We start from the raw sequence: 25252 nt of genomic DNA on the forward strand, positions 1-25252 counted from the left end.
TAACTTTAAAAATGAAGCTTTTTACATTTTTTCCTCTTTAAGCAAAGACAGTATGTGCACTTACGGGCCATGACTTTTTTCTCTGTGCTGATGAAGATTCTTAATTCCTGAACAAGGCAGCTGTACTTTCTTGAAGACGTCTGTTGGGACGACAGCTAGTCTTGAGTGCCTTCGGTGTCCCTTCAGGGCCAGCTGTCCCCTTAGGCAGTCCTTCCCCTCCCATCAGAGCTGACCCCGCTTTATTCTTCCTGAGTGTGCCCTTCCCACCTCCCTCCCCGGAGAGGTCAGGTTGGCGGGGCTTTGAGAGGGGTTCTTGTGAATTCACACTGATTTTGCCGATACAGTGTGATATGGATGTGTGGCATCTTTTTTTCTCTTGATTGTAATTGTTTGTTTTTAATTTTTTCCGCTCAGTGTTCATTATATTTAGAATTATTATATTTGCGTCTAACAACTAATTTTTCTTTTCTGTTTCTTTTGTTTTTTTAGATGTCTTTGGTTTGTTCTAGAAATATTAATGGCTAAAAATGAAAATAACAGTCATGCATTTATCAGAAAGATGGTAGAAAATATTAAACAAACAAAAGATGCCCAAGGACCAGATGACGCAAAAATGAATGAAGTATGTGATTATTTGTAAATAATTATGATTTCGTGTCTATGTAAGCATCAGAGTGTAGGATATGGGACTTCCGTAGTATTGGTAGACACTAGTATTGGTAGACACCAGTCTTTTCTGTTAGCAGTAAATAATCAGCATTTTGATAGTAATAATTAGACTTGCACATATAGTTACTAATACAAAATCAGAAGTAACATTGTTTCTAGTAAACTAACGAAAACAAGTCTGTTTTGAATGCGCACTGTTGTATTGGAAACTGCGCGCTGAGTCGTAGCACGTGTTGTAGAGCTGCTTCCAGTGCAGACTGTGGGATGTCAGCTCAGGCCCACTTTCCCCTGCCGTGGCAGAAACTGTACACCGTCTGCGACGTCGCCATGAACATCATCATGTCCAAGAGCACCACGTACAGCTTGGAGTCCCCCAAGGACCCCGTGCTGCCAGCCCGCTTTTTCACCCAGCCGGACAAGGTAGTTCCCGCAGAACCTGTGTGTGTGGGTGGGACCGGGGTCTTCTCGGCATGCGGTGGCGCGGGGGTCCAGCAGGGTCAGCTACAGGAAGGCGGTCGCCGTGAGTCTTTCTAACGGGTTTCCAGGCCGGAATAGGGGCCGCAGCAGAGGTCACGGAGAAGGAGCAGAGATTTGTTAGCTGGGTCTACAGTTTGTGTTCAAGGTTGTTCGCCAGTCTAAGGGCACAGGCAGAAAGGCCATCAGAGCGTGTGGCTCTGTGAGGTAATGGCCACTGACCCGAGGTGGGAAGGAGAAGGCGGGCAGAGGCCCGGTCCGAAGCGCTGGCCCCTTGACCGAGACCTGTCACCGGTGTGGGGCGGCCAGTGACAAATAGACACCGCCCTGGCCCGAGACTCGGGGGCTGCTGCAGGCGTGTGCCCCCTGTCCCAAAACTCAAGGGTGGTGGGCAGCGGCGGGGGGTGTTTCCGGGGGTAACAGAGCGCAGAAACCACCACTACCCTCTTTGTTCCCGAGCAAGTGCCAGTTCAAGTCCAGAGATTGGCCCAGCAGCCAGGAGTGGCTGTCTGCCGTTCCACACTCAGGGGCCGGGTAGCGGCAGCCGCAGTCTCTCGGGCCTCTGTGGGGCGCGCCAGTGAAGCGCGTGGGGCCAGGCAGGCCCTGGTGCTGAATTTGTATGTGCTTTAAAGCAAAAGCTGCTCTCTGTTGGGTTTTGAGCCTCTCAGATACAGAGTTTCAGTATTCACTGACTACATCTTTTTCCTTTCTTGTAGAACTTCAGTAATACCAAAAATTATCTGCCTCCGGAAATGAAATCGTTTTTTACTCCTGGAAAAGTAAGTTTTGAGAATGGTTTTAATTCTTATGTAATGGTTTATTTTAGTGTGATTAATGGCATAATTATGTTACTTTGTATTTCTTTAAACATCGGTGTATTTTAAGTTAGAAAATGTAATTATTGTCCATTTACTGGAAAGAAATAATTTTATTTACTACGTAGATGCAGGCTGATACATGAACTTATTTTGTAGCTTATAATAAAGTCTCTGGAGACTTTGAACTTAAGTATCTATCCTCTCATGCCAAGGTAAAACTCTTAAAGTGAAAAGACACCTTCTTACGTACTCCTGTAGCAGGGTTAGCGACGTGTCCACCGCCGGCTGTGCGTGCGGCTTGTTCCCGCTTCCTCGTGAGGCTGCACGTGACTGAGGGTTTGACTCTCTCTCTCTCTGTAGTTTGTTTGTTCAAGTAAGGTTCAGTTTACAGTCCTCGTTTTGCTTAAGAACAGACACACTTTTTCATCATTTGTATGCAAATACTTTGACAGATACTATATATAGTCCTTTAAATGTAAATTTCTTTAGGCTTTAATCAAATAGAAAGAGATGCACGTTTTTCATTCCAGCCGAAAACGACCAACGTCCTGGGGGCTGTGAACAAACCACTCTCCTCGGCGGGCAAACAGTCTCAGACCAAGTCGTCGCGCATGGAGACCGTCAGCAACGCCAGCAGCAGCTCCAACCCAAGCTCCCCCGGAAGGATAAAAGGGAGGTGAGCACGTCGGAAGTGCCGTCCTTCAGAGGGGAGGGTTCCAGCGAGGCCCTGGGACCTGGGACGGCGTAACGCACAGCACTGGGCGCCAGGGAGCGGGCGTGAGGACAGGCCGCCGGGCCTGGGTGGCCGCTCGGTTCACGTGGCTGTGCTCGTGCGTGCAGACAGGGCCCCGCCTCGCGCACGCACTCCGGCCTCGGGGGACTCCGCTTGTCTGCGGTCATGTGTCTGTGCAGTGGAGTGCCCAGTCGCTGAGGATGGCGAGGCAGGAGCTGTGTGAAGAGTTTCCACAGCACGTTACTGAGTGAAAAGGCAAACAGGAACAGCGTTACAGTATTTCTGAGTTTTTTGAAAGGATTTGTATTTCCATTTGCTTACATATGCATAGAACGTTTTTTGGCAGGATGCATCGTATCTTAATAGTGTTTACAGAATCTAGTATAGGAGGGAAATCATTTTATATTCTTCGGTATGGTTTAAATTTTTTTTTAGCATGTACACGTGTAAACTTTTTGTTTGAAGAAAAAAGAAAACGTTTCACACGTCCCTGATCCCATCCCGTGCCCGCAGGAGGGCCCTGCGCGGGGCCGCGCTGCCGCCCGCGCGCTCTGCTGAGGAACCGCGTGAAAGGCCGGTGCTGTCTCCGCGGTGCTCGGGGCCAGCTAGTGAGGGAGGCAGGTGTTCTAAAGCGTCTCACCAGTCTCCTTCCAGTGGATGCTTAAGCGATGAGTAGTGCAATAAGAATAAAACAAAAATACGTCTGTAGATGCCTATGCTAATGTGTATTAGTTACTTACACCTAAGTGACTGAAGGGGCACCCATATCGTTTGGACATTTTCTAGTGAATATCCTCATTCTTAAAATGACCAAGACAGTTCCAGCAAGTAATTTCTAAATTACTGGGCTTTCTCCCTGGATTCCTGGTGATAATCAAAGATGACCTAATTCACCACGTCATCTGGGCCAGAAGCCTCCAGACTGTCCCTTTGACACCCCCCCCCCCGCCCCCCCCCGCCCGCTGCCTGCTGCCGGCTGCTTTCCCTGCAGTGGTGCTGTGTGCCTCTCCTCCTGCGGTCGGCATCCATCCGTTCTCTCCAGCTGCCGTGTGTGGCCGAGGAGCCCGACCACTGCGGGATACTCTTTCTCAGATGCTGCTGGGTGACGGTTATTTCACGGCTTAGAAGTCTTAATCGGCTCCCCTGGTTTGTTTTCAGGATAATTAAATTTTACCTTGTCCTCAGCTCCTATTGTTATTGTTACTGAAAACAAACGACTTCTAATTTTCCTACAGTACTTTCTCAGTGTACTTCGGTAAACTAACTCTCACCCTTTGACTAATCTTATTTTGCCACTTTTTCCGCCCAAATCCCATCAGCTTACTAGGGCTCTTTCTAAGAGAAGGAGCTACGAGTGTGTTTGGTTGGAGAGTGGGAATGAGAGAATAATGGGTCAGAGAGGAAGTTGAGGGGCGGCCAGATGAGGTTTGGACTTTGTGAGTTTAAGCACAACTGGATGATAGTGTGGTGGAGTCCGGAGATCTAATTTGTGCTCTGAAAGATTGCCCTGATTATTTAGAGAACGGCGAAGCTAGGATGGAGGCAGAAGAGCCAGTCAGGAGTCAGCTGATAGTATTTTAGGGAAGAGATAGAGAGGGGAAGATAGTGGACAGTGAAATCTGGGACTTATTTTGATGGTAGACCGAGGTGGTCCTGCTGGGGTTAGTTGTGTGCAGCTGGGGGAAAGGACGGTTTGAGGATGTACCTTGGCTCTTTGCCCGAACCCCTGGGTAGACAGTAGTGGTGGTAACTGAGACACGAATCTGCGAGGAGGAGCCGGCTGTGTGTGTGAGTGCACGCGTGCGTGTTTTGGGGAGGTGAGGAGAAGAGGTGCCCAAGTACCAGTCTTGGCTGTGGTCAGGGTGGGATGCCCATTAGAAATTCAGGCGACTGGGCAGCTGGGTGTGCGAGTCTGTAACTCAGGCCAGCTTCTTAAGCCTGAGATTGAAGTTCAGGGCTCAGTGATGTTCAGGTGGGGTTTAAAGCCCAGTGCGGGTGAGGTCACGCAGGACAGGAGACGGAGCCTGCACGCCAGTGTGTGAAAGCATGGAGTAGGCGCCGCCTCCGCGCCGGGCACAGACCCACATCCTTGAGTGTCCTTGAGTGCACACGGGCAGGGGACTGGCAGAACGGCAGTGCGGGTCTGCTGGGGGCGGGGGGCGGGGGGAGCTGGAGCGGTGGTGAAGCTGGGAACCCCTGGCCCGGCGGAGGCTGTCGCGGTGCGGGGAGCAGGTGTGCTCGGGACGGGGGAGGGCCGGGCGGGGTCTGACGCAGGCCAGTCCAGCTTTCTAACGAGAGAAGTTTCAACGGACCTTCTGTTCCTGCTCCACTCTAGAATCCAGGTTTTTAGAAAGAATTAGGGGGAAAGGAAATTTGTGGTTTTTTCTTCCCTTTTTTGTTAAATGTGCTTCTTCACTTGTTAATTTGGTGCTAAGTGTGATAGAATAAAACCAATACTTTTCTAATGGAATGAACTTTTTTTTTTTTTTTCCATAAAGCTACATTAGAGAACAGAAAAAGCTTTTAGGTTATTTGATTGTAATAACAATTATAAATATCTGTATTAAAAGGCTTGACAGTTCTGAAATGGATCACAGTGAAAATGAAGATTACACGATGTCGTCACCTTTGCCGGGGAAGAAGAGTGACAAGAGAGACGACTCTGACCTTGTAAGGGTGAGCTGTTTGCTTTCCCTCTGTCGTCGTCGTTGCTGGTGGTGGTGGCGTTGCTTTACTGTAAATGATTTTTGTGCACTGAAACCATTTAACAGTATTCTCAAATTTGACATAATTTTCTTTTAAAGGCTTTAATTAGACATTTGTGTTTATGATTATCCTCTACCGTGTAATTTAAGTATATTGAATTTCTTGTGTTTTTTGTCATTCTACTAAGTAACCTTTTTTTTCAGGTCTTTGGACTCTAGCATGGCAGTTTCATACTCAGCCTGCTTGTTTTTTTTATTTTGTTTGCCTTTTTTTAAAAAACACAATAAGTTTAGACTTAGCCTTAGAGAAAGGAAACAGAATGAGAGTCCTTAAAGGCTCCTGCATTTTAGTGATTTCTTGAGCCTTGAAACAGTAAATAAGCTTGTAGTTGAAGATAAGAAATGCGACAGTTCTCACATAGTCCTTGTTGAGTTCCTGCATCTTACCAGCAGCGGTACCTTGTGTGAGGGATGCAGTCGGCACAGGTCGTGAGAAGACAGTTTGGTGGTCTGGGTGCAGACCCAGAGCACAGCCGTGCACTTACACACACACACACACACACACACACACCCCACCCCACCCCGGCGGCCCGCGTCAGTGCGCCCATCCGACTCGGGGGTTTGCTCTGCACGTCTCCGTGACAGCCGAGGGGGCTCTCCGAAGCAGCTTCTTTTTCCGTAAAATGTGAATGCTTACCTAGTAAGGTTTATCAGAATAAATGAATTAGCCCAGATGAATTGTTGTTACAAAGACTAGTATTGTTGATTAACGATTACTGTAAAAGTTAATATGTTTGAATCTACTAAGTTAATAAAGGTAGAAGGTTATTAATAAAATACTTCTGCTTTCTCTGAGATACATGGGGGCAAAAGTAAGTTTACAGAAGAAGAAGACAGATGATGCAATAATGAATCAGTACTACAGGAATAACCTTTGGGGCACTCACAACTGTAAACCTGCTTTTACCTGCCCTTATGTTACCGCCTCCTTGTCTTCCACGGGCCCAGCTTTGTGTAGCCAGGAAGTTTATGTTCAGTTGTTGGATCCTTGAATTGGAGAGGATATTTATATCTTCTTGTCCTAACTCTCGCCTCATGTGATAATTCTCCCATTATCACGAGAACAGGCTGCCCGGGCTGGAAAGTGCCTCCAGTGCAGGAGCTCCCACGTCCCCTCCTCCACTGGGGACCGGCCTGGGCCCCCACGTCCACTGCAGACCGCGCCCCCCCCCCCCCGCCCCAGCCCCTCACATTTGGGAAATGAGGTTTTGATTCTTAATGTTCTTTATTCTATATATTCTGTAAAACGTCTATTTTACCTTATGAAGCAATGCAAAACACAGTCTCTTTTTCATAGAACAATTTGAATTTCTGAGCTTTGGGGATTTTTCGTATGTTTATAACGAAGAAGGCCTTTGGCTGCCCCTTGTGGAGCATTGCATTCGTTTCTGAAGTACTAGAGCCCGTTGGTTTAACTTGAACTGAAACACTCCCAGAGAGGGCAGAACTGTGAGGCCCATGCGCGACAGGGGACGGGGACTGCCTCGTTTGCCCGTTTCCAGCCTCATGTTGTATTTCATGGACAGGAGTTCTTCGTAAACATTTGTGTTCAAACTGCAGTTTTACAAGTAACATCTTCTCCCCGTTTTCTGCTTTTAGCCTCAGTTTTATACACCTTCTGCTCTTAAAACAATGCAGTGAAAAGCGAAAAAGAAATGAGAGAATGGAGTGCCTTAGCAAAACACATTGTTTTACGGTGTTCTCAGAAAAGCGGGTTTCCTGCTTCCCGCTAACCTTTTCCACAGAGTAAAGGAATTAAACCGTCCTTTTAGATCTTTGGACATCCAGATGAATCCCAGCATTTAAAATGGGAGGGACACTTTAAATTCAGTTTTAATTTAATGTTTCTTTTCTCTTCCCATCTCTCAGTAAAAACAATTCATTTTTAATTTATGTAAAAAACTAAATAAATACTAACAAATTAAAACCAGTCATTTATAGGTCTATTTTTCCTGGAATGCAAGGATAGTTTAATGCTACAAAAAAATCTCTTAATATAGGGTATTGATACACAAAAGAAAAATATTAAGAGAATCTCAGGTCATGCCAAAGACATACATTTTCAAATATGAATTCTTAATAAACTAATACCAAAACAATACATCGTTAACATGCTAAAAGTTTTGTCTGTTGAAATTAGTAGTGAATGATTTAGTTGGAGTATTCTTCCTAAAGGCAAAATACTTGAAGCATTTCTATGAAAAACTAGGAACAAAGCAAGCAACCTCTCACCACTATTATTAAAAATTGTTCTAGAATGTTTGGTCATTTCAAGAAGACATGATATAGAAGTCAAAGGTATGATAGTGAATGAGAAGAGAAATTCATTTTTATTTTTGTACTGTTAAAAATGAGAGAAGTAATTCAAAAACTGCGAGTGTAGCATGGTAGCCACGTATCTGTAGGTATGTGTCTGTGTAACTGACGGTACTCCGGTGGTGGTACTTCATACTGGGTCTGCACCTGGGGGAAGGGGCCTGCCTCTCCGCAGGAACCGCTGCGGCAACAGAACCAGGCAGGCAGGGAGGCAGGCAGATCTAAACATGACCTTAAAAAGAAGTAGTGAAAACCTGTGTGGAGAAAATAACGAAAATGAGAAACAGACTTCGAGAGAGAGAAGAGATACCATGTTCTTTCGGGGAAAACTGAATTGAAAAGATGACAGCTTTTTCTGAGCGAATGTATAATGGTAAAATCTCAGTGTGATTTAAGTCCATGTAGAAGAATAAATGAGTACAAAAAAGAAGAGAAATAATGATAAGGTCAGCCCACAATACTGTGCTGCTGTTACAGTAGCCCCAAAACATTAATTTTTAAAACACAATAAAGAAAAAAGGATGCATTACAAATCAGTGATTTGGGAATAATTGTTTGGGGGTGAGAGTAGGTAAAACAGTTTAGAACCTCATCTCACACCCGATGGTGAAAAGCAGGATAAACTGATGTCTCCCTTCTCAGGCTGCCGTAACAAAGCACTGTCGACTACTGGGCAGCTCACACAACCAGAACGACTGTTCTCCCGGCTCCGAAGGCTGGGAACGAGGAGAGCACAGTGCCGCCGCCCAGTCCTGGGGAGGCTTCCTTCCCGGTGGGCGCATGGCCCGCCCTGGGTGACGTCACGCGGTGGGGAGAGGGGTGGGCGCTCTCTGGTGGCTCCTCTGAGCTCCCGTCCCACGGACTCCGCCCTCGTGGCCCTTCCCCAGACGCCGTCCCACCAGAGGCTGCGCCTGCAGCCAGTGCGTCTGTCTGGTGGGGACAGTTCAGTCCATGTCAAATGGGAAATAAAATTCTGAGATACACAAAAGAGTGTAAGAAGATAATGTAGATCAAAACACTAACTAAGACTCCAGTACACGAACGGAGAAGGGAATAACAGTAATGACATACTACAGTTAGGCCATTCAGACGGGAAATGCAGGTGACTAGTTAAACTCGTTGAAAATTACAGGTAGGTCATTTTGTTTTCATGGATTTTTAAGAGTTGAATTGCTACAAACTTCTGGAAGTTAACTTACAGATACCCGTATTTGTGAAAATGTGTATTACGTGCGTGTGTGTATGGAGAGTATTGTATGTGTGTTCATACGTATTCTTTGTTTTTTTGGAGGATTTTTTCGGTTTCAGTCTGCTGATAAATGTATAAATTCTCTGAATATAGACTAGGATTTTAAGTTTGAAAGTCACTGATTTTTAAGTTATTTTTGTTGTTAATTAGTTGTACCTGTGAAGAAGCAGTATAGTAGATTCAGATGTGTGTTTAAAACTTCTCATAAATGATATCTTCTTTGTATTTTGCAACTTTCATTTATAAAACAGTCCTTTTATGATGTTTTAAACATGATATATGATAGCTGATATGTCTTATTATATACTGTGTGGTAGAATTATCCACGTTGAGTACAAAACAGAACCCTTGTAGTTTAATATAATAATCTATTATTCCGGCATTGAATTCAGAATGTTCTTTTTATGAAATACCTCTTGCCTAAAATTTATAATTTAATAAAGTACTGGTTTGGAGAGGTCTCCGTTTGAGGCTCTCTAGCTTAAGTGAAAATAAATAAATTACCCTGATACCCCAGATAATTTTTTAATTAAAAAAATAGTAATAGCCCTGGCCGGTGTGGCTCACTGGACTGAGCACCATCCTGTGAACCCAGAGGTCATGGATTCGATCCCCAGCCAGGGCACGTGCCTGGGTGCGGCCCGGGCCCGGTCGGGGTCGTGTGGGAGGCAGCCGATGGGTGCGTCTCTCACTCCATGATGCTTCTCTCCCTCCTTTCCCTGTCTCTGAAGATAGATAAATGACATCTTAAAGAAAAAAACCTAATAATAAAAGCAAGTAAAGTTACGGTTCTGATGTATTTAAGAACTCTGCGCTTTAATTACGTTTTATGACCAAAGTTGGTAACGGCTTTTTTGCGTGCTGTTCTTCAAAACACGCTTCCCGATGCTGCTGCACTTGACACGGTGGTTTTCGTCCGCAGCCCGAACTGGACAAGCCCAGAGGCCGGAAGAAGGCGCCCGCCGCCGACCCGGAGGAGAAGCTGGGCCTGGACGAGCTGGCCAAGCTGGCGCAGGAGCCGAGGCCCAAGGGCGGGCCGCGGGGGCGGAAGCGGGGCCCCGCGGCCTCCGAGTCCGACGAGCAGCAGTGGCCCGAGGAGAAGAGGCTCAAAGAAGACCTGTTGGAAAACGAGGACGAGCAGAACAGTCCACCAAAGAAAGGCAAAAGAGGCCGACCGCCAAAACCTCCTGGCGGGGGAGGCGCAGCCAAAGAAGAGCCAGCGGTGAAAGCTTCTAAAAAAGGAAGCAAAAAAAAGTCCGGACCTTCGGTAGCGGAGGAAGAGGAGGAGGAGGAGAGGCAAAGTGCAAACACGGACCCGAAGTCGAAAAGCAAGCAGCACCGGCCGTCGCGCAGGGCTCAGCAGAGGTGAGCTCGCGGGCCCCCCGCGTGTGTTGGGGTCCCTGCTGGAAACCCAGATTGGATGCTGCCCGCGCCCGGGTCCTCCCCAGGGCAGAGCAGAGTCCCCTGAGGCCAGTGCCGGTGAGCCCACATCCCCCGGCCCCCAGAGAGGACGGGGGAGACCGTCCAAAACGCCATCCCCTTCACCACCGCAGCCCCCCAAAAGTTTGTAAGTTGTACACAATGTTACATTTCAAACCAATTTCCAGTTCTTTTGCAAAAGCTCATAAGTTTTTACATATACATAGGGCTGCATTTGAATGCCATATAGGTAGCCCCAATACACTAGGTAAGAACATTTTCATAGACTTACCTAGGTGATTGATAGCACAGTTAACCCTTTGGTGGCTTCTGTGCATTTTTACAGGTTTTAAACAAATCTTTACCTAATGAATGCCAACCAGTCTGTTAGCTCCAATACAGACTTTATGGTACCCAAAGAGGTGATAAAGTATTTTTCAATAATCACAGCATAGTGACCAGGTTGCCTTACCATTCCATACTACAATTTTTCATGTCTTTCCTCAGTAGCTTTTTAAAAAATAGCTTGTATACTTTTTGCTTTTATTGTTTTAACTGTGTAGGAAAGTTACAGGCATTGTTTTTCTTAAATTGCATAGAAATTATCACACGATGCTGATCTCAATTTATGATATATCGGTTTTTTTGTTTTCTAGTCAGATTAACACATCTGTATCCACATACAGATAGATTTGGGTGGTCACACAGTCCCGTGTCTATGTGTCAATTATAATAACAGATCTCTATAATTTTACAGTGACGGGAACATTTATGCTCTAATTTGTAATTTTTTCACTCTTTCGTCTCACTTATTTAACTGGAAATAGGGCGGTGTGTCTCTGCTTAGTCAGAAAATCTCCAGGTTTTCTCCGCATAACCCCATCACATAACTGCATAGTGGCTTGATTCTTCCGAGTTGCCAGCACACTTTCGTGAAACAGTTATGTCAGCAGTTCCTCCTCCTCCTGTGTGTCGCACAGGAGGAGGAGAGGTCGCCTGAGTGTCTGGCTAGTACTTTGTGTTTTCTTCCCTTTAATTTTTCCCTCAGGTAAAAAGCAAAGGTGAGTACATTTTCTTGGCAGCTTCAGTGTATTTGGATTCAACCATGGAAAGTCACTTGTTTAAAAAAAAATAATTTTTAAGGAATGTTAAATTCCCATGATTAATTTTATAACGAGGAAATAGCAGGGGTAAATATCTTTCAGGCTTATAACTTTAATTTGTTTATATTGGCATCATAAAATTAAGGTCTTAATTATTATCGTGTTCTTTCCTAAAATTTCACAAGTCCTTACATTAATATATTCTAAAACAAACACATACTTCTTTTAAAAATCAGCACAGAGGTTCTGTATTCTGTGTTAGCAGCCTCCTGTCCCTTTCACCATGAGGTTTTGTCTGAGAGCTAGTAAAATATAACGTGTTACATTCGCCTGTTTTTCTTCCGTCTTCAGTGGATTTAGGGACTGTTGCATTCTTCTCTGTATAATAGCCTGTATTTCCTTCTGTTCACTGTGCGGGCGGGGGGTCAAGGTATGCAAAGGCGTGGGGAGGTCCAAGATGACGGCTGAGTGGGTGGAAGGGGCACTCGCCTCCTCCCAGGACCACACAGGAGTCCCAGCTGGAACACGGAACCGTCACCCTGAACGGCCAGCACAGACTAGCTCAGCAGAAATCTTGGAACCGAGGGCTCGCAGAAGGGGCCACTTGGAGGCTGGCAGTAGGAAGGGCACAGAAGCAAAAGGGCTGGCATCGCGCCCTGTGTGGTGACCGAGCCCCCGGAGGGATGTCTCGGCTGCAAAAGGTCCCCCCTGAGGAGAGGGTGGTCTCGGTCCCGCCCTGGTGCTCTGGCTGAGAGCACCGGAGCCAGGACGAGGAGACCACCCAGGGTCTGGCAGTGAAAACCAGTGGGGATTCTGTCTGCCAGGGAGAGACTGGATTCCGCCGGGGACCCAGGGATCCCCTCAAAGGGCCAGGCACTCACCCCTGGCCCAGCCGGGGCAGGGCAGGCCCTCTCTGACGGGGGGGTTGCATGAGGAGGCACGGGCTGTGTGGCTGCAGGGAGAGAGCTGCAGGGACAGCCGCCGGGCCCTGTGCTGAGCCCTCCTCCCACCCTGCACAGTGCACAGACACCCTCTTCGTTGGGCCCCGCAGTACCTTCCCTGTGGCGTCGGCCTTGGGGGGTGCTCTGGCCCTGCCCCCTCACGCCCTCCAGAGGAGCCAGCAGTCTGGGCCGCTGGCCTGGGGACCCCAGTGTCAGGGACCGAGCTGTGCGCCCGGGGGCGGGGGCAGCGCCCCACACCTGTCCTCCAGCCCGACGCACCGAACCCGCGGGCACCCCGCCCTGCCGAGGGCAGGCTTTCCAGAAGGCCGGGGAAAGTCTGGGGTGGACGGAGCCGTATGGCCCCGAGATTGGGCGTTTCCCCCTCTCACACCTTGCCGGTGCGGAACCCGCCCTTCACAGGGCCGAGAGGTAGTGAATGTGAAAGAGGACATACAAACGATAAGAACTGGTCAGAAGTGAGGAAGACAGGATCTGAAGTGAAGAATACACTAGAAAGAATAAACAGTAGGTTGGATGGAGCAAAGGATTGGCTCAGTGATTTTTAAGGCAAGGTAGCAGCAAACACCCAATCAGAACAGCAAAAAGTGAAAAGAATTCTAAAATATAATAGTTTCAGGGCCCTTTGGGACAACGTGACGTGTAAAACATCCACATCACAGGGTCACCGGAAGGAGGAGAGGGCGAGCAAGGGGCCGAGAACCTGTTTGAAGGAACGGTGGCTGGAAACTTCCCTGACCGGGTGGGGGAAGAGGCACGCGCATCTCGAAGCCTGAGGCTCGCAACCCAGGAAACGGAATGAAAACCCCAAGGGTCCAGGACGGAAAGCCGGAGGCAGAAGACTATCCGGAGGATAAATAAATGACCATGGAGAAAACACAGTACCGAAAAAAGACAGAGGGAGTCTTAAAAGCAGCAAGAGAAAGACAGTTACCTACAAGGGGCTCTCATGAGACTGTCAACTGATTTCTCCACAGAAACATTTCAGGCCCAAGGGATAGTCACGCAATATTCAAAGTGATGAAAAGCAAGGACCTTCAACCAAGGCTACTCTGTCCTGCAAGGCTGTCATTTAAAATTGAAGGAGAAATAGTGAGCTTCCCAGACAAGAAAAAGCTGATGGAGTTCATTACCATCAAACCAGTGTTACGGGGAATGTTAAAGAGTCTCCTTTAAGAAGAAGAAGAAAAACAGGAATGTAATTATAAAGAATAAGTAGCAGTAAATATGCACCTATCACTAGTCAATTTAAATGTAAATGGCTCAAACGCTCCAATCGAAAGACATAGGGTAGCTGATTGGATTAGGAAACAGGACTCATCTCTGTGCTGTCTACAAGAGACCCACCTCAGAATGAAAGATGTACACAGACTAAAGGTATAGAAGAAGATATTTTGTGCAAATAGAAATTTTAAAAAGCTGATTTTATGCAAACAAATTTTAAAAGGCTGGGGAAGCAACACTGACGTCAGACAAAACAGACTGGACGACAGACGCCCTCGTGGGGGGCAGAGGAAGACACGGCGTCGTGAAGGGGCCACCCCAGCCCCGGAGCACCTGGGTGGGCGCGTCGTGCTGGCCCAGCAGCGGGAGAGCACAGCAGTGCAGTCCCGGAGGGAGCTGAGCACCCCACTGACGTGGACGGTGCGTCTTCCAGACGGGGAATCGTCGAGGAGACACTGGCCTTTAGTGACACATACACCAGGCGGATTGAGTTGGAATCTTCAGAGCATTTCGCCCAAAAGCAGCAGAATAGACGTTCTCTTCAAGGGCACGTGAAACATTTTCCAGGTTAGGCCACCGAACGAGACTCAGTGAATTTAAGATGAATGTAATCTGAAGCATCTCCTCCGAATCAGTGGACTGAGACTATAAATCAATCAAAAGAAAAGAAAAAAACTGAACAACACACAGCATGGAGCTGAAGAACACGTTACTGGACGATGAGCGGTTCAACACGCAGATCGAGGAAGGGATCAAAAGATGCCTTGGGCGGCTGCCCCGGCTGGTGCCGCTTGTGGGTTGAGCACGGGCTGCGAACCAAAGGGTCACAGGTCCACTCCCCCGTCGGGGCACATGCCAGGGTTGCAGGCCAGGTCCCCGCTGGGGGGCGCCGCAGGAGGAAACCACACACGGATGTCTCTCTCTCTCTTTCCCTTTTCCCCCTCTCTAAAAATAAATAAACTATTATTTTAAAAGATGCCTTGGGGCAAATGAAAATAAATACAACAACCCAAAATCTGTGAGAGACAGCAAAAGCAGCCCTAAGGGAAATCCACAGCATTACAGGCCTGCCTCGGAAACCGAGAAGAATCTCAAACTAACCTTTCCCCGAAGGGAACTGGAAAAAGCGTCGACAAACAATGCCCAAAGTGAGCAGAAGGGAGGCAGGAACAAAGATCACAGCGGAAATAAATGAAATGGAATAAAAAACAACACAAAAGATTGCCCTGGCCGGTGCGGCTCAGTTGGTCGGAGCGTCGTCCCGCGGACTGAAAGCGCAGAGGTCCAGGTCCCAGTGAGGGCGCGTGCCTGGGTGCGGGTGCAGTCCCCTGGCAGGAGAGATGCAGGCTGCTGCAAGGGGGTAACGGGCGAGCTGGGAAATTGGGGACGTGTTCTTCCGGGAAAGTGACAGGTTGATTCCCTGAGAATTACAGGACTCAGACTGGTGGAGTGCAGGGAAAGGCGCATTTCAGGTGGGGAGGCCAGTGTCTTTGGCGGTTGTGGAGCAGGAGCGGCCTTGGCAGGCTCAGGGAGCTGAAGCGTGGGGGGGGTGCTGGGTCGCCGTCGTGGTGGGGAATCGGGGCCTGGAAGGAGATCCCAGTGGGCCCGAGGGCGGGGCCCGGCGGCGGCGTGAACAGATGTGCAGAACCCCCCGCGTGCAGTGGGCAGCTCTTCGGGGGGAGTGGTGTTAGCTGTGTGTACTGTTTAAAAGGTGACTGTTACCAGAGGAACCAAGAGATGACAAGCGCTTGGAAATACAGGCGGGGCCAAGGAATGGATTTGAGGTCTCTTCGTAAACTGAGCCCACCAGGCCGGGTGGAGAGTGGTGTGCTAACTATTCAGCAAGACTGGGGGCTCTGCTCTGCTCAGCTCGGGACACACGGGTGCCTTTTCCTCGCTGGGAGCGACGGAAGAGCAGAGTTTGAGTTACGTTTTTAGTTCCTCTGTGCTGGCGGTCTCCGTCACACTTGCTTCTGTTACTTGCTTGATCTTTATATGGAACATTCTAGGGTTAAACACCGGTTTAGGGCGCAGAGTGTAAGAACAATGTTTCTTGTTTTATAAGGCAACTAAACATTAAAATGACAGTCTGAGAATTCATGAAACATTTAAATCGCTCCCTCCAATGAGGTGTGAACCGACCTGGAGAGCAGCGTGTTCACTGTGTTTTCCGTGTGTGTCACTCCAGCCGTGCGGGGCGCTCCAAACAGGCGGCTGCCAAAGAGAACGACTCCAGTGAAGAGGTGGACGTGTTTCAGGGCAGCCCCCCCGCCCGCGAGGAGGTTCCGCCGGAGGAGGCGGAGGAGGAGGAGGTCTCCCCAGTGAGTGCATGTGGTTATCGGAGCGGCTGTGTGGGAGGGCGGGTGTGGGAGTGGGGTTGGTCAGTGCTCGGTCCCCTCTGCTTAGCGCCCGCTGTTACTTACCATCCGGAGTATTCACAGGTTTTTCTTCATTAGATGGTAGCACTGTTTCCTCCACCAGTTTGTATGGCGGAGAACACATCTTCTTCGGAAGCCTGACACGAAGTCAGAAAGGATGTGGCCTGGTGAAAGTGTAAATGTCGGGTTCAAACTGAATGTGGAGAAGAACAGGAACCAGTGTGGTGCTGGCACTTCAGGCATTGTTGTGCCTTTACTTTAGAGCACTGGTGTCTGTTAAATATACTATGGTTTGTTTCGTTAGTTTTGTTTGAGTTTCACAGTAGAAACTAGAGTTAGTCAGATCATGCAGAATCAAGATCTTTAACCAAAATCAGCCTTTGGAATGAATAAAATTGGCAATAGACACTTGTTTTACAAAGGTGCTTGTAGACTGTGGTGCTTCCTGAGATACTTTTTGAATTATTTAAGTAGTGACTGGTTTCACATCTCAGATATTTCTCTTTGGAAGAGCAGTAACTGAACGTTGGAGTGAGAGCTCTTCTCTTGGCAGCAGCGACGCTGAGCGCGGGGATGAGCCCGGCCGGCCGGCCGCCCGCCCCGCGTGGGAAGGGTGTGCTCTGAGGCCAGGCCCCGGGGAGGCCCTGCCTCTGCCGGCCGCGCCCGGGCTCCTCTGTGCGTGGGCGCCGCCCGCGGGAGAGGGCGCGCACGCTGCTGCGCTGTGGCCTCGGACTGGCCGGGCGTGTTTCCTGCAGAGCGTTTTGAGGATGTGAAAATAAGGTGGAATCGTCTCCAATATCCTCATCAAAGGAAAATAATTAAATTAAAATCCCGCTCTGTTTATATTCCTGTTGTTAATACTGATCTTTTTTGAACTTAAGTTTTATGCTTTTGTTAGCTATTGCCAATCAATAGTAATACGTCTGAATTTCAGCTTGCTTATATTTATTTGAGAGGTATTAGGATCTAAACTCAGGAACTATTTTCCCAGAAAGACAGCTATAAGCCTAAGTTTGTAAGTACCAAATGTTATCTTTTACCACAGAAGTATAACTACAAAGGTATTTGCAATTGTTTTACTTACTGTTGATATTTTGTTCATTTCTTTTGAAAATCATTAAGTAGAAAAGTAATTTTCTCCTGTTCTGGGAAAAGGTATTTATAAACATTCAAATATTACATAGGTCTAAATAAGGGATGCCCAGGCAGCAAGTTAGAATAGGAGAAAGGTTTCAAGGAAAGAAAAGCAAAGAAAATCAGGAACAAGTAAGAATAATGATTGGTTTAAAAATAATAATTATTCTTGCTATGTCTTACAAATGTGTACCCATTTTAACTGAGCATATGGTGATTTTTCCTTGAAGGTACGACGGCGAAGCTCCAAGAGAGAGAGGCGATGAGCACACGTGATCAGTCTTCCCCCTGCGGACGCTGTAAGAAGTCACGTCTTGTCGAGCTTGAGGCTGCGGAAAGCCTTCCCTGCACACACCGGGCCTGAGGGGGCGGGACAGTCGTCGGACCTTCGTCTGCTGGCCTCGCACGCTGCGGTCACACGCTCGGCCATGTGCGTGCTGGTGACCTTGACTGTGGAGTGTCATGAAGGTGTAATTTGTGATGGCTGTGTAGAAATAAACTAAAGAAGAACCTTGTAAATATACTTTTCTTTTTTTTTTTTTTTTTTAATGTTTCTGACTTCTGAAGTGCTTGTATAGCTTTTATCCGTGGCTTTAAACTGACGGTGCCCAGCTGTTTCTCGGATCTGTGGACTCCGAGAGCGTTCGCTAGGGTAGACCTTCAGCAGTCCTCTGTCAGTGTTCGTATTTGTACACTCTGCAGTTTTACTGTGAAGAACTTTTTGTCCGACCAGTGGTGTCATTTCTCGATGTCACCGTTTGTTGGAGAGTTAAATGGTCTCTGTCCCTTGTGTATCTCACCCAGTGCTTACTCCCGGGCGCCCCTGACCTCCAGAGGTGCTAGCCCACCTGCATCACACCTGCCAGACGCCTCGGAGGCGGGGGGCCCCCGCGCACGTCACGCCGCCGTCCTGCCGCGGTGGGCGTGTCGACACCTCAGTGTTGGTCCCAGAGTTTTCTGCCTTTCGTGGCAATGAAAATTTTAAGAGAGAGATTTAAAATATTTTAATTTTAAAGAATGTGTTATAAAATAATGTACTGAATTCTTTATTCCATTTTATCATCCCTTTTCAGTTCTTATTAATCTACTGTATCAATAAAATTCTGTAATTTGAATTAGTTTTTAATAGTCTAGAATGTTATTGTGTATAGATATTTCCTCTCGAACATGATGTTCAGAAAATGCAAATTATTACACTATAATATAAAATCTGATATGTACACATTAGAAAAGTTCCAGTTCTTCATAAAAATGTAAAGGTAATCAGAAAGAAAAAAATTTATTGATGCAGTGTGTCTTTATAAAGCTGTTCTCGAAAGCAAGTGTTTGTATTTTATATAGTGAGTTGCATGTTTATGAAAAATGCTACAACTGGGATGTGCTCTTTCTGTAAATTCTTGTTTGGCCATAGTATATGATGGATTGTCCCATACCATAGTTTTTCATCCAGAGTTTATTACTGTACTTTATTTTGGAGCCAAAAAGATTGTTTGGGGAAGGGGGTGGGGGCGCACACCCACCCACCCACCCACGTGAGCTACTCTCGGCGTTGCCCCAGTCCCACAGTCTGGATGAGAAACTCCACCTCGTCCTGGCTGGGGGAGTGGGGTTTGTTTGCATTCTGAGAAGACCTTTTTTTTTCCCTTCATTGTGACTCTGCAAAATTACTAAAACAAATTACTTAAGGCAGTATCCTTTTACAGTTTTATAAACTGTTATCTTGAACCAAAACTTACACGTTATCACTACTCAATACCTAGCTAAATTCATTTGAGTATTCTGGGTGCTGTTCTTTATTCAGAGTTAACATTAGAAAAGAAGGTCATACTCTAAATTATTAAACTTGTGACATTGAATAATGAAACATTCTCACATAATACACCGTTATGTTTAAGGTATATTTCCAAGATTGATTATAATAGAAGGGGGATATAATAAAGAAACTATTTTGGGAAATGACAGTTTACTATTTTCCGATGTATATCACAATTGATGTGATGATTATTTTTTTTTAGAGATTTCTTCATGTTTATGAAACTGCCTTTTATTTTTGAAAAATGTTTTGACTTGAGTCCTACTCTCTCGATACTTGACCCCTCATTCACAACAGTGACCCATTCACTGGTGTTGGCGGTCGTGGGGGCTGCTGGTATCCAGGCAGCTGCTGTCGGACCAAGACACGTGGGCGTGTAAACTTCTCATCAGCTCAGCTCTCCCAAATGTGCTGCTTCTGTTTCAGCAGTGCAAAGGCATGTTTATAAACCCACAAAATAAATAATGAGGGATAGCTTTGTATTTTTGTCATTGCCTAAATTGCACCAGAAATGTTTATGGAAATATATCTTTAAGACCCTTTTATAAAACAACAAAAAAAAATGATTGTGGAGGATTTTTATTTGCATGATCATAGTGAAGCAGATTTTATTGTACATTAATCCTGTACATCAGTTCACAAAAACGTTCATTGTAAATTCTGTTCAACGCCAATGAGTCTGTGATTTTCTAAGGTGTCTGTTCCCTTTTTGGGGAGGATTATGATGTAAATTTTCCATTTTTCTGTAGAAAAATAGGTGCAATAATGATCCAAGTTTTGATGTCCCGAGTCTTCATTTTAGGGGATTATCTTATTATTGTGTTTAAACTTAACGTTTCACGTGCTGACATTTGGAGAGCCACGTACTATAGCTGAAGTAAAATGAAGTAGATACAAAACATTGATTGCTAAGAGTGCTTAGCAAGCTCTTCAGTGACGATGTTCACTTTGAAACTATGTATTGTGTAAACGTGAGGAAATACGTAGCTCACTGTAACAAGTCCCATGATGAAACCCGCGGTCCCCCATGAGGCCGCCCTGCCGCGGCGCGGCCGGAGGCCGGGCCAGCGGTCTCCGGCGTGCGCACGTGGGGCTGTAAACCCCGCTCCGTGTATGAAAGGTCAGAGCACTCCCTGTCTCTCCTCACTACCACCTGTAAGTACGGTTTCTGAGGTTCCCTCTCTGCCCACTTGAGAAATGTCAGAAATGGAAGGCTTTGTTTAACTTAGGCATATTTCCCTTACCATATAGTATTATGTCACCATAATGAACAATTGGAATTTAGATAAAGAACTTACTTTCGGACACATTTTTGGATTTTCTCTGAAGTTGAATAAACATGAAAGCTACTATATAATTGTATTATTTCATTTATGTGAAACTATATCTACTTAAATATGCTCGCTCAATGGAGCAAAGCGAATTCTGATGATGTTTAATTTCATGAAGAGTCTCTAATATTTCCTAGTAACGTTTTCTTCGAAGTTTTTGTTTAAACTCGCAAAATCTTGGCTGACAGGCTTACTAAGTACTATTTAAAGCTAAAGGACTGCGTAACTGAAGACTGTAAATGTATAACGCAGACTTTTAAAGGAACCACTAAGAAGATAAACTGCTAGTGGCGGTTTTATTCGTTCAGCAAATACTCACTGAGTGCCTGCCCTGCGCCGGGCTGGTGAGGGAGGATCAGGCCTGATGGGGACGGAGGGGGCCGCTGCCCTTGGGAAGCTCTGCTCTCCCCAGGCATGGGGGAGGGGGCGGCAAGAGAACAGGAATCAAATACACAGGGTCATACTGCGAGAAAAGTCGTAGAGGGTGGAAATGGTTGGAGAAGCGACTTCATATACTTTGAAGCGATATTATTTGATACATACAATCTAAGAGTGTACCTTTTTCATGAAGTGACACTTAAAATTTTAAAATGTCACTTGGTGTCTGTGTGAGTACGCCGTGCCTCCTTTGTCTGATGGTAATACAGCCGCACCAGGCTTGGTTTGGGTATTGTTTGCATGACAAGTTCTTTCACTTTCAACAAATGTTTGATCTTATATTTAAAGTGTGTTTTCTAAACATTTTATACTTCTGTCTTATTTTATCCAATCTTAGAATCTTTGTTCTTTCATTAGACTCTGTGAACTATTTTTTGGTGTAATTTCTGACATTGTAGGTTTTAAGTCTACCTCCCATCTTGCTATTTATTTTCTTTTTGCCAGTCTTTTTTCATATATTTTTCTCTTTTTCCTGCTTGCTTTTGGCTCGTTAAAATGTGTCTTACTGTTCTATCTCTTCTGTTAGCTTTTTGTTTATGCCTGATTGTATTTTCTTTTTTTTAGTGGTTAGTCTACAGATTGGTTATGTTTGGCTTATGATGGTCTGTGCTACATTAATGCTGGTGCCGCCTCTCTGCAGTCTTGGTGCTGTACTGACATGTTTTGTGGTGATAGATGCCACTGTATTGCTGCTTCGAATAGTGTTCTTTCTCTTTGTGCTTTTTTAAAATACAGTTTTGTGCTTCCATCTTAACTTGTTACTTTCTAGCACGAACAGCTTCTTTTAGTATCAGTTCCAGCGCAGGTCCAGGGGCGTTTAATTCCGATACTGCCGGGGAGGAAGGTCTTTGTCTCTCCTCTGTTTTCTAAGGGTATTTTCGTTGGCTACAAAGTTCTAGATTGGCAGCTTTATTTATTGGGCAGTTTAAACGTTGGCTTTCCATTTTCCTTTTGTTTTTCATATTTTCTATTGTGAAGTGAGCCCAACACCTTTTTGCGGTTTGTAGATAATGTGACTCTTTCTTGCTGCTTTTAGGATTCCCTCTTTATCTTTGTTTCAGCGGTTTGACCGTGGTGAACCTAGTTCTTGCTCACACCGTTGTATTGATCTTGCTTGGGGTTTACTGTGCTCTTGAATCTGTGGGTTGATTGATGTTACATCAGTTTTGAAAAATTCTTAGGCCTTGGCGAGTATGTCCTGATACGTCCGGGTTGCAGGTTCAGTCCCCAGTCGGGGCACGTACAAGAATCACCCAATTGATGCATAAATAAGTAGAACAACAAATCAGTGTTCCTCTCTCCTTCCCCCCTGCCTCTCCCCTTCTCCCTCCCCTTCTCTCTAAAATAAAAAAAGGAAAAAGAAAGCCCGGGCTGGCGTGGCCTGGTTGGTTGGAGCGCCATCCGGTGCGCTGGAGGATGCCCGTGTAAACACTCTGGGAGAGGTGGGAATACTGTTCGCATCTTTTAGATGTTGCAGGAATGTCTGGGGGTCCTGAGACCAGCTTGGCAGCAGAGAGCTTTCTGAGTTGTGGTCGAGCTGCAGGGAGATGACCTTGCACAAGCAGTTCAGGAGGACGCTGTGTAGGGCTTCGGGCCCCGAGGCCAGCTCAGGGCACCGCTGGCAAGATAATGAAACTCTCAATGTTTAACACAGCGGATGTCAGAAAATGAACTAGAAAGGAGATAGAAACAACCACAGACTTTGAAGCAAAATACAGAACTAATCAGTGAGTTCACTACATCAGGATTTTAGTCTGGGTCGCTTCCTCACTCACATACACCTGTGTATCTTTTTACGTGAGTAGGGTCATACTCTGCCTCCCTACACTTTGCTCGAAATATCCCTACGCAGCTGTCAGCACGTGTGAGTTCATCTCGCCCTTTTAACAGCTGCATGATGCACACCGGGTGGGCATGCTGTGGTCTGATGCACCGCTGCCCTGCGGACGGGCGTTGGGGTCCCTTCCGTGGCCCACGTTCACGGCCAGCGCGGGAAACGGCCGTGCCTGCCCAGGGCTGTGCCGCAGTGCACGGCGGGGAGCGGTCTGCTGCACAGAGAACTGGGGCGGTTCTGTGGTTTATTTAAGCTCTGCCCTACGGCCTCCCCGAAAGTGCCCCCGTGAATCCTGTTCCTAGTTTCTGTCAGTCCAGTAGATGCCAGACCACCTTGTTTGCATTTGCATTTCTCCAGTTCCAGCTGAAACGGCATCGTTGCGTGTTTCCGTTTCGATCGGCTGTTTCTAGTCTGAATTGTTTGTTCGTGCTCTTGGCCCATTTTTCTCTTCAGTTTGTCTTTTTATTGTTCTTTTTAACCTCTGGGTTAAAAGGGGTGGGTCGAGGACTTGAGCCACACTGTTAATTTTATTTCTCACGAAAAGGTGCTGCAGTTTGGGCTAGCGTGTGTGCTGAAAGTGGATTGACCATCTTTCTGCAAGCTCCTTGCATAATCTCATATTCTCTTAGATTTTTATTGTTTAGTTACCGTTGTCCCCATTTTCCCGTATTACTCTCCCCCACCCTGCTCACCCCTACCTCCCACATTCAGTCCTCCTCCCCCGTTGTCTTTGTCCTTGGGTCCTTTACACGTGCACTTTTAACTTACTTTTTAAAATTTATTGAGGGAGTGACAGGCAAACACCAGTTTGCTGTTCTGCTTACTTGTGCATTCCTTGGTTGGTTCTTGTATGTGCCCTGACCCGGGACCGAACCCGCAACCCTGGCGTATGGGGGCGGGGAGAACCGCCTGGGCTTCTTCACACTGTTGTCCTGTCCGGCGTGTGGGGGCGCTCTTCCGGCGACGTCGTGAGCTGGTCTCTCCGTCCTGCAGAAGGCTCTCCTCTTGGCGAGTGCGAGTCTGTCCCTGTGGTTCATTACGGCTTCTGGGTTCTGTGCTTGCCTGCAAGATTTTGAAAGTGTTGTCGTGTGTTTTCTAATACTTACACTTCTTTTTCGTTCACTTCATCTAGCCGGATCTGTTTTAGGATTCTTATTTCACTGATCTCTTTTTCTATGCCTGTACCAACATCTAAAGTAATTATTATACCTACATGTTTTTATATTTGGCCTGAAATTTTCCCCTAAATTTTAACTTTAATAGTGTCTTGTTCCTGACTATTCTTGTGATTTTCTCTGACGCAGAATGTCAGCTTCTTTACAGTACTTAGTCGGCCCACGGAGACAGGCCCTTTGAAAGGCCTTCCCTTTGATACACTTTTACTGTTTTCTCAATACGAATAGGCCTTGCACCTTAAATTTTTTACGGATTTTATTATAGCTAACATTTTTATTGTCATTCCTTTATTTTCTAATTAGTTATACCTGCTATAGTATGTTTTCAGTCACTTTGCTGAACTTTTATTAGTTGTAATAGTTTTCAGTTAACTACCTTGGATTTGTTAGCCAGAGAACACTCCGCAAATAACTGTCAGTATCGTTTCAGGTCGTTCTGATACAGAAGTATCATGCTTTTCTGGTCTGACGCCACCAGAGGTTATGAAATAGAAAACATCCTTTTTCCAGTCTAAGAAAATTTTTTAATTTTTGTCTAAAATAGAGTCTGGAATCGGTGATGAGTTTCACGTCTGCACGGCATTCATGTTTTGTGGAGAGTATGAATGTCATGAATCACACTGAGATTTCTGACGTGGAACCACCTGCTCCTGGTTAGGGCGGGCCCCGCGTGGCCGCGTCCCCGGCCTGAGCGCTGGAGGGCTCCCCGGGCACACACACACACACTTGTGCTCCACGGAGCGGTGAGGGCCGTGCGTGGTTTTCCCTCGCGTCGTCCTTGTTGGAGGGTTGGGGGAAGGGGTTTGCAGACCTCCTAGGATGAGTGTGAAAGTATTCATATTTTCCTACGAAACAGTGTATGTAAGAGTTGCTTGCTTCCTGAAACCCCGACAGAGCTCATATTTTAAAATTGTACGTGGCACCTTTTTAAACTTTATTCTTTAAAATGTCCAAGTAAAAATAGCTGAGGCATCCAGGACGAACTAGAGAGCACGGTGGTCGCTCTCCAGTTTAGAAAGGTGTCGGCGTTGCGCCCTGCGTGGGGGGGGGGGGGGCGGTCCTGGCGCCGGCCCCTCCCCGCAAGCCCGCCCCCGCCTGGCGGCGAGCGGGACGGTCTCAGGTGTGCTCTCAGGTGTGCGGGGCAGCGGGGGTTTCTGCCTCGTGTCTCGGGGGACAGTCTGTGATTGTCCCAACTCAGTTGCGTCACCGACACTGGGCCGCGATAGAAATTGCATCCGTCCCTTCACCGGGGGGAGCAGCTCACTTTTATTTTTAGTGTGTGTGTAAAAGGGGCCCCCCCTTTTTTTTTCTTTTTTAACAAGCACAGTGTTAAAGAGGTGTGCTTAAAGGTTATAAACCCTTTGTGCCTGGCCCATTGTACACCTGATACCAGTGTGTATCATTCCCATGCGTGTTTTCG

The 25252-nt window shown here is 46.6% G+C and overlaps 1 protein-coding gene across 2 annotated transcripts in view; it reads left to right on the forward strand.

The window, feature by feature from the left end:
* Positions 1-20411, forward strand: part of PDS5B (PDS5 cohesin associated factor B) — a 138209-nt gene extending 117798 nt beyond the window's left edge. The window contains exons 27-34 of one of the 2 annotated variants that reach the window (XM_045839039.1): positions 490-622; positions 970-1089; positions 1860-1922; positions 2492-2637; positions 5265-5370; positions 9947-10389; positions 15918-16050; positions 17472-20411. In XM_045839039.1, coding sequence (XP_045694995.1) covers positions 490-622; positions 970-1089; positions 1860-1922; positions 2492-2637; positions 5265-5370; positions 9947-10389; positions 15918-16050; positions 17472-17507 — 1180 coding nt within the window. In that variant the 3' untranslated portion in view covers positions 17508-20411. The remainder of the gene's footprint in view (positions 1-489; positions 623-969; positions 1090-1859; positions 1923-2491; positions 2638-5264; positions 5371-9946; positions 10390-15917; positions 16051-17471) is intronic. The other variant, XM_045839040.1, reaches the window with a different exon arrangement.
* The last annotated feature ends 4841 nt before the right edge of the window (positions 20412-25252 follow it).

The sequence above is a fragment of the Phyllostomus hastatus genome, unplaced genomic scaffold, assembly GCF_019186645.2.
Source record: "Phyllostomus hastatus isolate PE091 unplaced genomic scaffold, TTU_PhHast_1.1 phas_contig_29, whole genome shotgun sequence".
Taxonomy (NCBI): domain Eukaryota; kingdom Metazoa; phylum Chordata; class Mammalia; order Chiroptera; family Phyllostomidae; genus Phyllostomus; species Phyllostomus hastatus.